The sequence below is a fragment of the Protopterus annectens genome, chromosome 2.part0 (genome assembly GCF_019279795.1).
Source record: "Protopterus annectens isolate FY-2018-M chromosome 2.part0, PAN1.0, whole genome shotgun sequence".
Taxonomy (NCBI): Eukaryota; Metazoa; Chordata; order Ceratodontiformes; family Protopteridae; genus Protopterus; species Protopterus annectens.
This window is the reverse complement of record NC_056728.1, coordinates 858,136,091-858,150,541: the sequence shown is the minus strand read 5'-3', so window position 1 is coordinate 858,150,541 and position 14,451 is coordinate 858,136,091. Positions and strand designations below refer to the sequence as shown.

The 14,451-nt window shown below is 43.4% G+C and overlaps 1 protein-coding gene across 3 annotated transcripts in view; it reads right to left on the bottom strand.

Annotated features, from left to right (window-relative positions):
* The window catches only part of RCL1 (RNA terminal phosphate cyclase like 1), a 506,457-nt gene extending 492,210 nt beyond the window's left edge, over positions 1-14,247 (bottom strand). For 2 of the 3 annotated variants that reach the window (XM_044061125.1, XM_044061126.1), the window contains exon 1: positions 13,725-14,239. In XM_044061125.1, coding sequence (XP_043917060.1) covers positions 13,725-13,857 — 133 coding nt within the window. In that variant the 5' untranslated portion in view covers positions 13,858-14,239. Of the gene's footprint in view, positions 1-13,724 lie in introns of all 3 variants that reach the window. The other variant, XM_044061124.1, reaches the window with a different exon arrangement.
* Between the last annotated feature and the right edge of the window lie 204 nt (positions 14,248-14,451).

Sequence of the window (14,451 nt, the reverse complement as noted above, 5' to 3'; positions counted from 1 at the left end):
ATAACTCCAATATAGAGGGAAGGTGTTCCCTTTGCCAAACCACTATTGATGAACACCTGAAATTTGACACACCACATCCAGCAAAACATTTTTAAACTTTTTAGTTTGCATTTTTCGATCTTTTGAGCTTTTCGACTACTGTTTGTGCCTATATTACTGTTTTATTACCTTATTTTCCTGTTTTTGTGAGCTTATATTGTTGATTGCACTTGTGGGCTAAAGTATTGCTTAAAAGTAACAAACAGGCTAATACACTCAAGTGTACCAGCCTTTGATAGCAATTTAGTCGAAAACAAAGCATTTACTGCATTTTTTTTTCTGTCTGTTTGCAAAAAAAAACAAAAAAATATTTCTCCTTTTCTAAACTTTCCTAGCTAGTTGTTCCAGTGATCAGATTTTGCTGATCCCTGGGCTTTGTATTTGGTTTCTGTGTTCCTCCATTTTCTTGTGTGGCCAGAGGTAGTTTCTTTACTCACCAGTGGGAGTGGGGAGTACTGAGCTGCTTGTATGTCCTCAGAGGAGTAGTTAGAAGCAGCAACTAGTAATTCGTCGGCCATTTTGGGTCATTTCCTGATTTTTCCAGCCCCCTGCTATAAAGCACGCTTTGGCAAGCTTTTCTGGCATTAGAGAACTAGGCATAGCTCCTTGTGGTCCCCTGCAGAGTTCCTAAGCCAGCAGAGCAGAAAAAGCAACTTTCTTGATCATAAGTATTTTTTAAACTTTTTAGTTTGCATTTTTCGATCTTTTGAGCTTTTCGACTACTGTTTGTGCCTATATTACTGTTTTATTACCTTATTTTCCTGTTTTTGTGAGCTTATATTGTTGATTGCACTTGTGGGCTATAGTATTGCTTAAAAGTAACAAAAGTACAGTTTTGTACCTACCATAAATGTAGATGTTCGAGGATTCCATTGCTGCAGTCCTTACTATTGGGTATAGTCCGCATCCAGTCGGCCCGAATACCAGAGTATAAGGCTGACGTCGGTCAGGGCGCATTAGACTGACGTCAGTACGTCAGGGTACTAATGCGCATGACCGGCGTCATATCCTCAGTCTTTTCTTGCCCCAGATGTCAGAAGACCCTAAAAAGACAAGGCCCAAAATACCTGCACCAAAACATGAACAATATATACAAAAATATAAGCAGGTAAATCACCTACACAACCACCCCTAAACACAGAGGGGAAGGAGGGAGGGTAAATTGGACTGCAGCAATGGAATCCTCGAACATCTACATTTATGGTAGGTACAAAACTGTACTATGTTCTTCGTCTTCCATTGCTGCAGTCCTTACTATTGGGTAGAATCCCAAAGCAGAGGTAAGGGAGGCTGGCAAATCATAAAGAAGCAGGAGCTGACAACATGCCTTGCAAAACAGCTGTGGCAAAACCAGCCCTAGACTTAGAGTAGATAGGAAGGTGATAATGCTTAGAGAAAGTATGCACTGAACTCCAAGTAGCTGCTTCCAAAATATCCTTAGTTGCCACCCCGTAGAAATGCTGTTGAAGTGGCAGTAGCCCTAGTGGAATGAGGCCTAATCCCAGCTGGAACCTCCTTGCCATGATGGGAATAACAAAATGCAATGCAAAAGCCAATCCACCTAGAAATAGTTTGTTTTGACACAGGCTTGCCCTGAACTCAAAGCAAAAGAAACAAACAACTGCTGAGACTGCCTAAAATCCTTAGTCCTGCTTAAGTAATAACGCAATTGCCTGTGTACATCTAAAGTATGCAAAATCTTTTCCCCTTTATTTTGGGGGTCTGCATAAAAGGTAGGCAAATGAATAGTTTGGTTTAAAGCCACACTAGAAACCACCTTAGGCATAAAGGAAGGATTAGTACGTAATGATACCCTATCCTTATGGAAAATCAAAAGGGCTCGACTGCCATAAGGGCCTGCAACTCAGACACCCTTCTTGCAGAAGTAATAGCCAAAAAAAGCAGTCTTCCATGACAAATATTTCAATTCAGCAGTAGCCGCAGGCTCAAAGGTTGTAGAGTAAGTTTTTCCAACACAAAATTGAGATCCCAAGCAGGAGTAGGAGCTCTACGGGGGTCTTATATTCTTAGCCCCTCTAAGAAACTGCTTGAACAAAGGATGCGAAAACAATGGTGGGTCACAATCATAGTGAGCTGAGATCGCTGCAGCATGAATCTTAATGGAAGAGAAGGACAGACCCTTGTCCAGTAACTCAGTAAGATATTGAAGAGCCATACCCAAATTAGGCTCAGAAATCTCCAAATTCTTTGCTTTACTCCAAAATAAAAATCTTTTCCATTTTGCTGCGTACACTTTCCTTGTACTAGGTCTTCTAGCTTCCATAATCACATTTAAAACTTGTTGAGGAAGTTGAGACCTGCTGTGTTTCAACACAGAATATGCCAGGCTGTCAGAGGAAGAGAGTGAAGCTTGACATTGAGCAGATGACCGTCCTGCTGGGATAACAGATGCGGAGTCAAAGGTTAAGGCCATGGAGGCTTCTTTACCAGACTCCGTAGTAGAGGGTACCAGTGTTGCGAGGCCAATCTGGAGCTATCAAAATCATCCTTGGCCTGTCCTGTCTGACCTTTAACAGTACCTTTGGAAGAAGAGGCAGAGGTGGAAAGGCATACAGATGAAGGTTTGTCCAACTGAAAGACAGAGCATCCACTTTCCAAGCTGTGTGATGAAACCCCTTTGTGCAAAACTGTGGCAGCTGGTGGTTTAGTGGAGAAGCGAACAGATCTATGTCTGGAGTTCCCCATGACACTGTCAATTTCTGAAATACATGAAGATCCAGTTTCCACTTGTGGGGATCCATGATTTGTCTGCTTAACACATCTGCGAAGGAGTTCTGTGCTCCTGGCAGAAACCTTGCCTGAAGAGTTAGGTGCAGGCGTAGCGCAGTCTCCCATAAAATCATTGCATGCCTGCATAGAGGATAAGAATGTGTTCCCCCTTGTTTGTTGAAGTACCACATGACAGTTGCGTTGTCTGTTAGAATCAACACCTGCCCTGGAAGAAGTAACTCCTTGAAAGCCAGCAATGCGAACTGGACTGCTAACATCTCCTGTATGTTGATATGTAGATGCTGTAGTCTGGCAGGCCACTTGTCTTGTATCCACTTTACATTTAGATGAGCTCCCCAAGCAATGTCCGAGGCATCTGTCGGTAAAATCTGACTCGCCTCTGGCCGGGTCACAGAGAGTCCCTTGTTTAGGTGACATTCCTGAGCCCACCACAAAAATACTCTTTGAAGGCAAGGTAGTATTTGAATGACAGTGTCTAAATCCTGGCAGTGCTGTGTCCATACATGTTTGAGATACCATTGTAACTTCCTCATATGCAGTTTGGCATTGGGAAGCACCAGAATACAAGATGCCATGAACCCTAATGCTTGAAGGACTGTCTCTGCAGTCAGCACGGACTGATGAGATAGTTGATGGAAGTAAAGTGACAGACTCTTTTGTTTGTCCGGGGTTAAAAGGCCATCTGGGCTGCTGTATTCAGTCTCACACCCAGAAAGCACATGTCTTGAGAGGGTACTAGACTGGACTTTATTTCGTTCACAGAATACCCTAGGCATCTTAGCACTGCTATAAGACATTCCAGATGCTGTAGAAGGTCTTCCTTTTCTTGAGCCAGAATCAGGCAGTCGTCTAAATAAGGATAGATTTGAAGTCCTTGTAGCCTGAAGTAAGCTATCACTGGAGCCAGAACCTTTGTGAATACTCTGGGCAGTAGATAAGCCAAAGGGCAATGCAGAGAGCTGATAATGAGAATCTCCAGCTTGAAACCGCAGATACTTCCTGTAACTTAGCCTGATATGCACATGAAGGTAAGCTTCCTTGAGATCTAAAGTTACCATCCAGTGATCTTTGCCCAGCAGGTAAAAGCTGTTGTAACGTCAACATCTTGAACTTGGGAATGTCCAGATAAGTGTTGAGGAGAGATAAATCCAAAAGTAGTCTCCACGTGTTCCCCTTCTCTGGTACTAGGAACATGCGAGAATAAAATCCTAGGCCCCTTTCTGACACAGGGACTGGTAGAATGATGTCCAACACCCATCTGTCTTGAGTAATTAAATCCCAATTTCCTTTGAAAAGAGACAGTTGTCCTTCCAAAGGAGCTACCAGACGAGAATCTACTGGCAGTTGAAAAGGCAGGTCATTGGGTCTGTTTACGAAAGGACTGACCCCTGCCCTCACCAGAAGTCTGAGCAGGTGAACTCCCTGTTCTAGGCCTAAAAGAACCTTGAGCCCTGCCCTTACCACGTCTAGACCTACCCCTAGACTGGGAATCATAAGCAGGACATGTCCACCCCTTAGCAGGCCAATTTCTACTAAACTTCGGTGGCTGTACCTGCAAAAAACTTTAACAGTTTGCATAGACTTAGCTTTGTCCTCCATTTTCTTTAAAACTGCTTCCACAGGAGAACCAAACAACACATCAGACTGTAAAGGAGCATCCAAAATCCTTGTCTTAACATGCTCAGCCAAATTTTGATCCCTCAACCAGGCATGCCTGCGAAGAACAGAACTAGTGGCAGCCACCCTCGAGGAGGCCTGCACAGCATCAAAACCACATTGCAAAGAATGCTTGCCCACTTGTTCAGACACATAAACTAAATCCAGCAAGTCTTTACAATCAATACCTTCCGCCAAAGCATCCACCTTAGATTTCAATTGTGAAAGGAGATAATTTTGATATTTCAGCATGTGAAACTGACAATTCAACGCTCTCATGGCTAGAGTGGAAGAAGTATACACTTTCTTACCCCACCTATCTAACGCCCTTGCCTCTTTGTCAGTGGGAACAGGATTTTTAACCACAGAGGCCTTAACACCTTTAGGCCCCTGAGAAACAGTTTCTGGGTCCGCCCTAGGACTCTTAAACAAATACTTATGAGCTTGGGCACCCTATAGTACCTATCAGGTTTAACAGGAGCAGGAGGCAAAGAATCAGGGTTCAGGAAGCCTCTGCAAAACATCTTCCACCACATTCAACACAGGAGGTATAGCTAAGGGCCTATGCTGGGGTAAAAACAAGAATTCCCTAAGCCTCTTCCTGGAATCAGAGTAATCCTGGCCTTCCCATTTAAAGTGCTCCCTCATGGAATGCAGAGTCTCTGAAAATGAAAAATCCTCAGGAGGAGAAGCCGGAAGGAGTGGCATCATCCACATCAGAATCAGAATAATGAGGAAACTCCTGCAAATCTTCCAGAAGATTCAGAAGCCCTGAACCCTGTTCAAAACTGTCAAACTCTGGTTCCACTCTAGGCCTCTTATCAGGAGGGCCCATAGAACCTCTAATCATAGTAATCAAATCTTCTGCCATTTTAAGCATATGTTTCTTAGGTACAGAACCCGAAGGCTAGGAGAAGCCCCAACTGAAGCTGAAGTTGGCCTACCTCTAAAAGAAGTTTTGGCAACAGAAGGAGAGGCTCTAACTACTTTGGGAAGAGAGGAAGAATAGTTACCTGAGAAGCCCCTCAGCCTGGCCTGCCTCCTGAGAGGGTACATCCTGTAACAGTAAAGTTTCTGCCTGAGACTCTATAGAAACTCCTGGCAAAACCTCTGGCTCCACTGAGCCATCTAAAGAACCGACGTCTGGGACTGCCGGTTCATCAACCCTAGGCTTCGCCGTTTTGTCCTTGCGCTTCTTGGATGAAGCGAGCGTCGGAGCATCCGACGGCATTTTATAATTGCAACGCTTCCCAAACACTAATCTGGCACAGTCTAACCTCCTCTTAATAGTGCGTTTGTTAAACCTAGCACAAGAGCGGCAACCAACAACGTCGTGCTCAGGCCCTAAACAAGGTATACATAATGTATGGTAATCCCTATGAGGTATTTGTTTCCCACAAGAAATACAGTTATTCACTTTTTCTGACATCCGGTTAAAAACTGAGGCAAGAAAAAACCAAAATATTCCCCAACGGGGTACTTAGCCAACTCTGATTCGGTCTGAAACTCCGGTTTCGGAAATATTTCAGAACGCCAACCTGCACTCGCAAAACTGCTTCTGCATCGGATCACGCGGCAAAAAAGACTGAGGATATGACGCCGGTCATGCGCATTAGTACCCTGACGTACTGACGTCAGTCTAATGCGCCCTGACCGACGTCAGCCTTATACTCTGGTATTCGGGCCGACTGGATGCGGACTATACCCAATAGTAAGGACTGCAGCAATGGAAGACGAAGAACATCAGGCTAATACACTCAAGTGTACCAGCCTTTGATAGCAATTTAGTCGAAAACAAAGCATTTACTGCATTTTTTTCTGTTTGCAAAAAACAAAAAAAAAAAAATATTTCTCCTTTTCTAAACTTTCCTAGCTAGTTGTTCCAGTGATCAGATTTTGCTGATCCCTGGGCTTTGTATTTGGTTTCTGTGTTCCTCCATTTTCTTGTGTGGCCAGAGGTAGTTTCTTTACTCACCAGTGGGAGTGGGGAGTACTGAGCTGCTTGTATGTCCTCAGAGGAGTAGTTAGAAGCAGCAACTAGTAATTCGTCGGCCATTTTGGGTCATTTCCTGATTTTTCCAGCCCCCTGCTATAAAGCACGCTTTGGCAAGCTTTTCTGGCATTAGAGAACTAGGCATAGCTCCTCGTGGTCCCCTGCAGAGTTCCTAAGCCAGCAGAGCAGAAAAAGCAACTTTCTTGATCATAAGTATTTTTTAAACTTTTTAGTTTGCATTTTTCGATCTTTTGAGCTTTTCGACTACTGTTTGTGCCTATATTACTGTTTTATTACCTTATTTTCCTGTTTTTGTGAGCTTATATTGTTGATTGCACTTGTGGGCTATAGTATTGCTTAAAAGTAACAAACAGGCTAATACACTCAAGTGTACCAGCCTTTGATAGCAATTTAGTCGAAAACAAAGCATTTACTGCATTTTTTTCTGTCTGTTTGCAAAAAAACAAAAAAACAAAAAATATTTCTCCTTTTCTAAACTTTCCTAGCTAGTTGTTCCAGTGATCAGATTTTGCTGATCCCTGGGCTTTGTATTTGGTTTCTGTGTTCCTCCATTTTCTTGTGTGGCCAGAGGTAGTTTCTTTACTCACCAGTGGGAGTGGGGAGTACTGAGCTGCTTGTTTGTCCTCAGAGGAGTGGTTAGAAGCAGCAACTAGTAATTTGTCGGCCATTTTGGGTAATTTCCTGTTTTTTCCAGCCCCCTGCTATAAAGCACGCGTTAGCGCGCTTTAGCACGATTTAGCTCGGAGCTGCTACCGTTGCACACTAGGGCAGCGCCAGTTAATCAGATTTAAACTATTAGGGCTACCTAAAGTCCACTCTTCAAATTTCCCCTTAAAACTACCTTCCTCAAAGTATACTACTGTTCTATTTAGTGTATCCTACAACTATAAATTATCTCTACTTGACTCCCAAGTAGACTTTTCTCTATCTGTATAGTGAAGCACTTGCTCCTACAGTACTTATCACCTCGATACAGCACTCTTGTTATAGAAAGTACCCCAAAAAAGCAAACCCCATTTCTCGGTCACCCACATCCCCCAGAACCTTTTCTTAAGTTTTTCTGTCTATTCCTTCTAGCATGTCGAGGGATCAGTTGCTAATGTCCTCTCCTGCTCAGCTGGTGAACCTGGGAATATTGAGGCAATGTTACAATTGCCTCATGTACACTGAACAACCCTCTCCTCCTCCCACAAAACACAAATACATGCGAGAGATGCAACTATACGGCCAAACTGGAGGCTGAGCTCTCTCAACATAGGACTGGCATGACCAGACAGGAGGAGAAGGTAACCACACACACTATAGACCCAGTCTCACATAATACCATCACAACCTCAAATCATACACATAAACACACAAAGACATACTCGGAGGCTCTGATCAAAAATCTACCAAAACAGCAGAGGCCACCAAAGCGGACACCCAAACAACTACCACCTCAGAACACAACACCTGCAACACATAGACCACACAGTCAGAGTGTCAAGCAGTCACAGCCCTTAAGGCCAAACACAATGCCAGACACACTAGTCATTGGTGACTCCATAGTCAGACACACTGGCGTCCGCTCACCAGACTGAGTAAGGAGAAGGTCACAGTAAGCTGCCTGTCGGTGCTAGAATCCGCCACATAACGCATGCACTCAGGTCTCTCAACAGCAGGTACAAGTCGACTCAATCATTGTCCACGCTGGTGTTAACGACCTGAGGCGTACCTCCTTGGACTACATGAAAAGAGACATAGAGGAGCTCTCTGATTATGTAGCCCAAGCAGGTATGACCCTGACCTTGAGCAGTATCCTACCTTCACCAAGAATGATGCCACAATACAGAGATAAGATGATCAGCTTTAACAATTGGCTTAAACTCTGGTGTCATTCAAAGGGGATCCAATGTCTGTCTGCCTGGGATGACATGCTGGGCAAGCCACGCTGCTTCAAGGGCGGCTTGCACTTGTCACCCTGGGATTCTGGATTTTGGCAAAGGCTCTTGCCACCCCCATAGTGCCTTTTTTAGGCAAGGCCCAAATTCTAAACCTACCACCCTAGAACAAAACAAAGAAAAAAATTAAGGGTAATGCTGCTCAATGCCAGAAGTCTCAACCTCAAGATGCACTTTTCGAGGCCCTTCTCAGTATGGAGAACATCGATGTCTGTGCTGTGACAGAAACCTGGTTCAAGGCTCCTGAGAGCACCCCAGCACTATCAGGTTTTACCTCATATCATGCGTTCCGGCCCCAAAACTCGGACAATACCAAGAAAGGAGAAGGGGTATCCATATTCATCAAGGACACCCACACCTCAAGATTGGTGGCATCGCACGATGCATCGGAAACCATCCAGGTGCAATTAACCATAGGCAAGACTGCTCTGCAATTTGTAGCATGTTACAGGCCACCCTCGCAAACTCAGGAACCTCATATGGTCTTCCTGAAAACACTGGAGGGGATAAATGTATCTCCGAACACCATCATACTAGGTGACTTCAACTACCCTAATATAGACTGGGAACACTACTCAAGCCCAAACACTCTAGCCCAAAAGTTCCTGGAATTCATAAACTCAAATGCCATGGAACAACTAGTCACCATCCCCACAAGGGGAGAAAACATACTTGATCTCATCATCACGAACATGGGAGCACAATGTTCAGCCGAAGTATACCCCTCACTGGTGAGATCTGATCACAAACTAATCTCGCTGGAGGTCCTCATCCGCCCCCACCGAAATGAAAAGACCACAGTAAAGAACTTCTAAAGCCGACTTCACACTTCTAAAGACTAGTGTGGTCTCCTTTAAGGCCCCTGAGCCGGCGGTTAACATTACTCAAACCGCTGAATCACTTACAAATGCCTTCTACCAGCACCTGCAGGGCTGCATGGATCAGGCAATCCCAAGCAAAACAAAGACTCTTTGTACCAAAGGCAAGCGTCCAGTCTGGTGGACCCCAGCCATAAACAAACTCTACAACAAAAGGAGAAAGCTACTACAAGATAGAGCAAAATCCTTAAAAGGTAAGACACCGCTGATCACTATAAGTAAAAAGCTAAGAGCTCTCATAAAATCATCCAAAGCTAATTTTGAGAAAAAAATAGCTAAGGAAGACAACCATAAGGCATTCTTTAGCTATGTCAGAAACCTAGGAGGAAACTCCCAGATATGCTCAGAATTAGTTCAAAATGATGTGAAGATTACTGATCCTACAGACATTGCCAACATACTGGCTGACAGGTTCAGTGCAAACTCCCCTAAAGGAGAGATATCTATACCAAATGATTGTAGCCCCCAAACATCTCTAACGCCCAGGTGAGAACTGCTCTCTCCAAGGCAAAGAACACAGCATCCATGGGACCTGATGGTGTCCCCGGCTGTGTGCTCCATGAACTCAACGAGGAATTAAACCCACAGTTAGGACAGCTGTTTAATCTTAGTCTCACCTCCGGATCGCATTCCAGGAGTGGCGCTGGCGACTGTGGTCTCACTCCACAAAGGCGGTGCCTCCACTGACCCTGGAAATTACTGTCCCATTAGCTTGACAAGCCTTATCTGCAAAGCCATGGAGAGGATCATAATGGATCTCATAAATAAAGACATAGGGAACTTGCAGACTTTGGATCCAACTCAGTTTGGCTTCGTCAAAAGCAGATCATGCCTTCTAAACTTGGTTGACTTTTTCGAAACAGTCACCAAGGCCATTGACGAGGGAAAGGCAGTCCATACAGCCTACCTAGACCTGGCGAAGGCTTTTGATACAATACCTCACTCGGGTATCATTGAAAAACTCATCAACTTAAATGTAAACCCATACATTACAAGATGGGTTGCAAACTGGCTGAGTGACAGAACCCACAGGGTCAGAGTTGCTGGCGCCATGTCAGACTCAAAGCCTGTCACAAGTGGTGTCCCACAGGGCTCAGTCCTGGGCCCACTCTTGTTTAGCATCTACTTTTCTGAAGTACAAGCAAACACAGGAGGGTTATGGCTGACAAAGTTTGCAGATGACTGCAAACTGGGCCGTGGTTGAAAACACATCCGACACAGATATCCTTCAGAAGGGTCTCACAGAAATGGATAACTGGTGCCAGAGCCATGGCCTAAAGTTAAATGCCAAGAAATGCATAGTCATACCCTTCCGGAAAAATAAGGTTACCCCTAGCTACCATATAGGTGGCAATCCCCTGAACACAGAAGAAGTTATTAGGGACCTGGGAACCCAGGTTGACAGTAGCCTTTCATTCGACACTCATATTGCTAAAGTAGTTAGGAAGACCTTCTACATTGCCCACCTTATCATGAAGGGATTCACATCTAGATCAAGGGAAGTCATAGTCTCCCTATACTCATCACTCATCAGACCAATGATCGAGTACAATGCCCCATTGAATGTATCTGACCCGACACTTGCAGCAGCTGGAGAGGCCACAAAGTTCCTCACCAAAAGGATAAAGGGTCTCAAAAATCTGTCTTATGCTGCCCGACTGAAAGAACTCCAGTTATATTCAGTTGCTTACCGCTTGCTCAGAGGTGACCTATGCCTGACATACAAGGCCATGTCAAACCCAGATTTGATGAACATGCTTCATCTCAAAAAATCTAGATCCCTCAGAGCCACAAGGGCGGGAGACTTGAACCTCGACACGGTTATTAATAGGACGTGCTGGAGGGATAGATTCATCACCCAAAGACTCCCTATGCTGTGGAACAAAATCCCGGTTTATGTGAGGCAGAGCACCTCGCTGGCCTTGTTCAAGAGGAATCTTGACCAATGGATGGGAGATCGCAGATACACCCCAGGGGTTACCTCAGTGTCACTGCTCGACAGAGGCACAGCAAAATAATGGGCATAGTAAGCCACAAAACTATGGGCTAGGCTTATAAATGCCCTCGGGAAGATAGCCTAGTATGAACCTATGAACCTATTAAGAAAACCCATATAAAACTTGGTATGCTACACAGGAACATCCAATTTCTCTATCTTTCCACCAGACAAACACTTGCCACTACCCATCTACTCCCCTCACTAATGTATGGCACTCCTCTATTAACTAACTTATCTGCCACACTCACTTCAAAATTGGAAGTCTGTTCTAATATGATTTCTAAATTTGTCAAAGCCAAATACTCCTCCAATCACTGTATTGCCCTTAATTTGTTACACTGGCTTGAACTCTCAAACCATCTAGACTATCTTCAAATTACCACAGCCCACAAACTAATCTTTCAACCCTCTAAAGTGCCCTGCTCTATGCAACATCCTTTTCCCCTACACCCCTCAGAGAACTCTCAGATCTACTCACCCAAAACCTAATCTGTGTCTCGAAAAGCCAATCGCCCTGCTGGTCAGCTCCTGCTATCCTTTCCCTTAGCAAAAAAACGGAATTCTCTTCCTTCCTCTCCAAGGACCGGTGCAAACTTTGAAAACTTTAAATCTCAATTACATTCCTACTCTAACAGAAAATGCAACTGCATTCTCCCCACCTAGTCCTATAAGTCTCTCTCCACCTCTAAACCCCTCTCCTGCCAGGATTACTAGCCTCTGTGGCTATGATCTGTACACTACCACACATATGTACATATTTGTAAATATCAAAATTGTACCATGTACCTAAAAATCTACACCTGCTCTCCAACATGAAATTTAACTTTAAATTGTTTAAGCAATAACCCACGCCAAATGGGTGTATCATAGCGAGACAGTTTGTAAAAAGTAATGGAGATCTTGCTTTCTCCGTTGCTTCCACCCACAGCTCTGATGTACTGTGTAAGCATATGCAGTACATCAGAACTGCAGCAGAATACCAGACAGCTGCAGAAGGGCAGCAAGGAGGCATTATACAATGCCATTATTTAAAAAAAGCAAGTATTTTTTTTCTTAAACAATGTCATTGTATAACAGCAAGAACCCACTTCTGGATGTGGGTAATGCTGGATTTACCCACGGTTGTCTTTGTTTGGCCACTCGGGCTTCGCCCTCATGACCAAACTACACCAACCATGGTAAATCCAACATTACCCACACCCAGGCGTGGGTTATTGCTATATTATTATTCACAGTTGCTCTGGTAACTTTAAAATTGAAATCTGTCCACAAAAGCATATACATTGCGACGTGCAACCACATGTAAAAACTGTATGTAAATGTGAATTTAATTCTACTTCTCAATTTTTAGCCAAGATATTTGCCATCTCTGGGCCCTCTGAAAAGCAATTTTATTGCCCAGTAGGACTTCCCGATAATCAAAAACAATACATAAACAAACAAATGACCGGAGTGACGTCATTAACAAGGCGTGGTTTGTTACAGGGTATATCCCAGGATATTTTGATTACAATTCATGACAATGCTATTTAGACATTAAAAGTTTTTGCATTTTTTTCTAGTTTTGTATCTTACTGGGAAATAGGATAGCTACTTAGCAACACTGTTGCCTTTACTTTTGGAGAAAATGACAGTTACCGTAATGGGAGTGGTTTACAGATGCATTTACAGAAGCGCAACGAGAAGGGAGGGGACTGCTAAAAGTAACTAATACCCATCAAACAAATGTTAAACTTGAGAATAAGCTTTAACGTTTCATCCCAAATACACTGCTCCGTTAGGCTGCCATAACACACAAAAGCACATCGCAACTCCCAATAGAAAAAAAAATACAACAATCCAACAACTGAAACGGTTTAAATTATACAACACATGCCAAGCCAACAACTACTACTTAAAAGGTATCCAACAGAAAACCACTACACTACGAAATTGTAGACGCAACAGGGGAAAAAAGTACACCGCATTTAAAAGCCACAAGTTTTTGGAGACAGGTAACGGGATCAACCAGCTGCAGGCAGAAGTCAACAATGATGACGTCTTTAATTAGTTTATAAATTATAGCCCGCATCCGTGGAGTACAACGTCGTGAACACATACGGAACACCTTTCACATCAAAATCACACACAAAGAACTGCTACTGGACCTCTACAAACGATTATATCCGCATGTGCGTAATATACTTTATAACCGCCTGTCGCACCTCGTTGACTGCATATACAGAAGCACACGCCCCTCCTGTGTGGTGCACCAGAAAGCGTTCTTGAGCCACCATAGCCAACTATCACCAACACTCACCGTTTAAGAACAGCGTTGTTTACAAATGCCAAATACAAAGTGAAAATGCAACATCAATAATAATAAAAATAGTGCAAAATACAGATGCATCACATACGTATTTTCCGCATTATAAGTCGCTGTAATTTATTTGGCAACAACGGCTTACCTCTTAACCCTGGACTGTCATCCTTGGCTCTTATATTTTGCAATTTTATAGATTTACCACTCAAAGTTGACAAGATCACACGTTGCCTGAAAAAATTACACCCCTCAAACCTTAAAGATCGCTCTGTTGCCATGCTGCAACACACTTACAAATGTTTTGCCCTGATGGACAGATTCCTCACCCACGTGGTTTGGTACGGAACGTTAGACGGAAGACATGCCAGGTCAAAGTTCACCTCGATATTATTTCAACACGTTTAAGCTCTTAGATATTTTGAGGAAATAGAGTGTATTTACAGATTCATTTGGTAGCTACGTTGTTGAAGACCGTTGCCTCTTTTTTGTCTTGGTCTATTAATAGATGAGATTTATAAACTTCAGTTTAAACGCCAATTTCATTGCAAACAAACGAAACCTCTGTAGTTAAGCTTTCCAAATTTAATTGTTTAGATTTGTTTGTAACGTAATATCGCAGTGCACGCCCTTGTGCATTTTTACAAGAACGAAAAGTAGATTACGTATAATGTAGTTAGTTTCTTTGCATTTCAGCTTGGGTATTTTGAAGAAACGATGAGCAGTATTTTTGGTTTTGGCCAGCAGATGGTAGACTGACACTGAAATTTTCGGGTCTATATTACAACGTCGGACGTACAAGTTTGAACGTTGTAATATCGAGCCCAAAAGTCCGAAATCCAAAAACAGCGAAGCTACGGCACATATATCGGTGG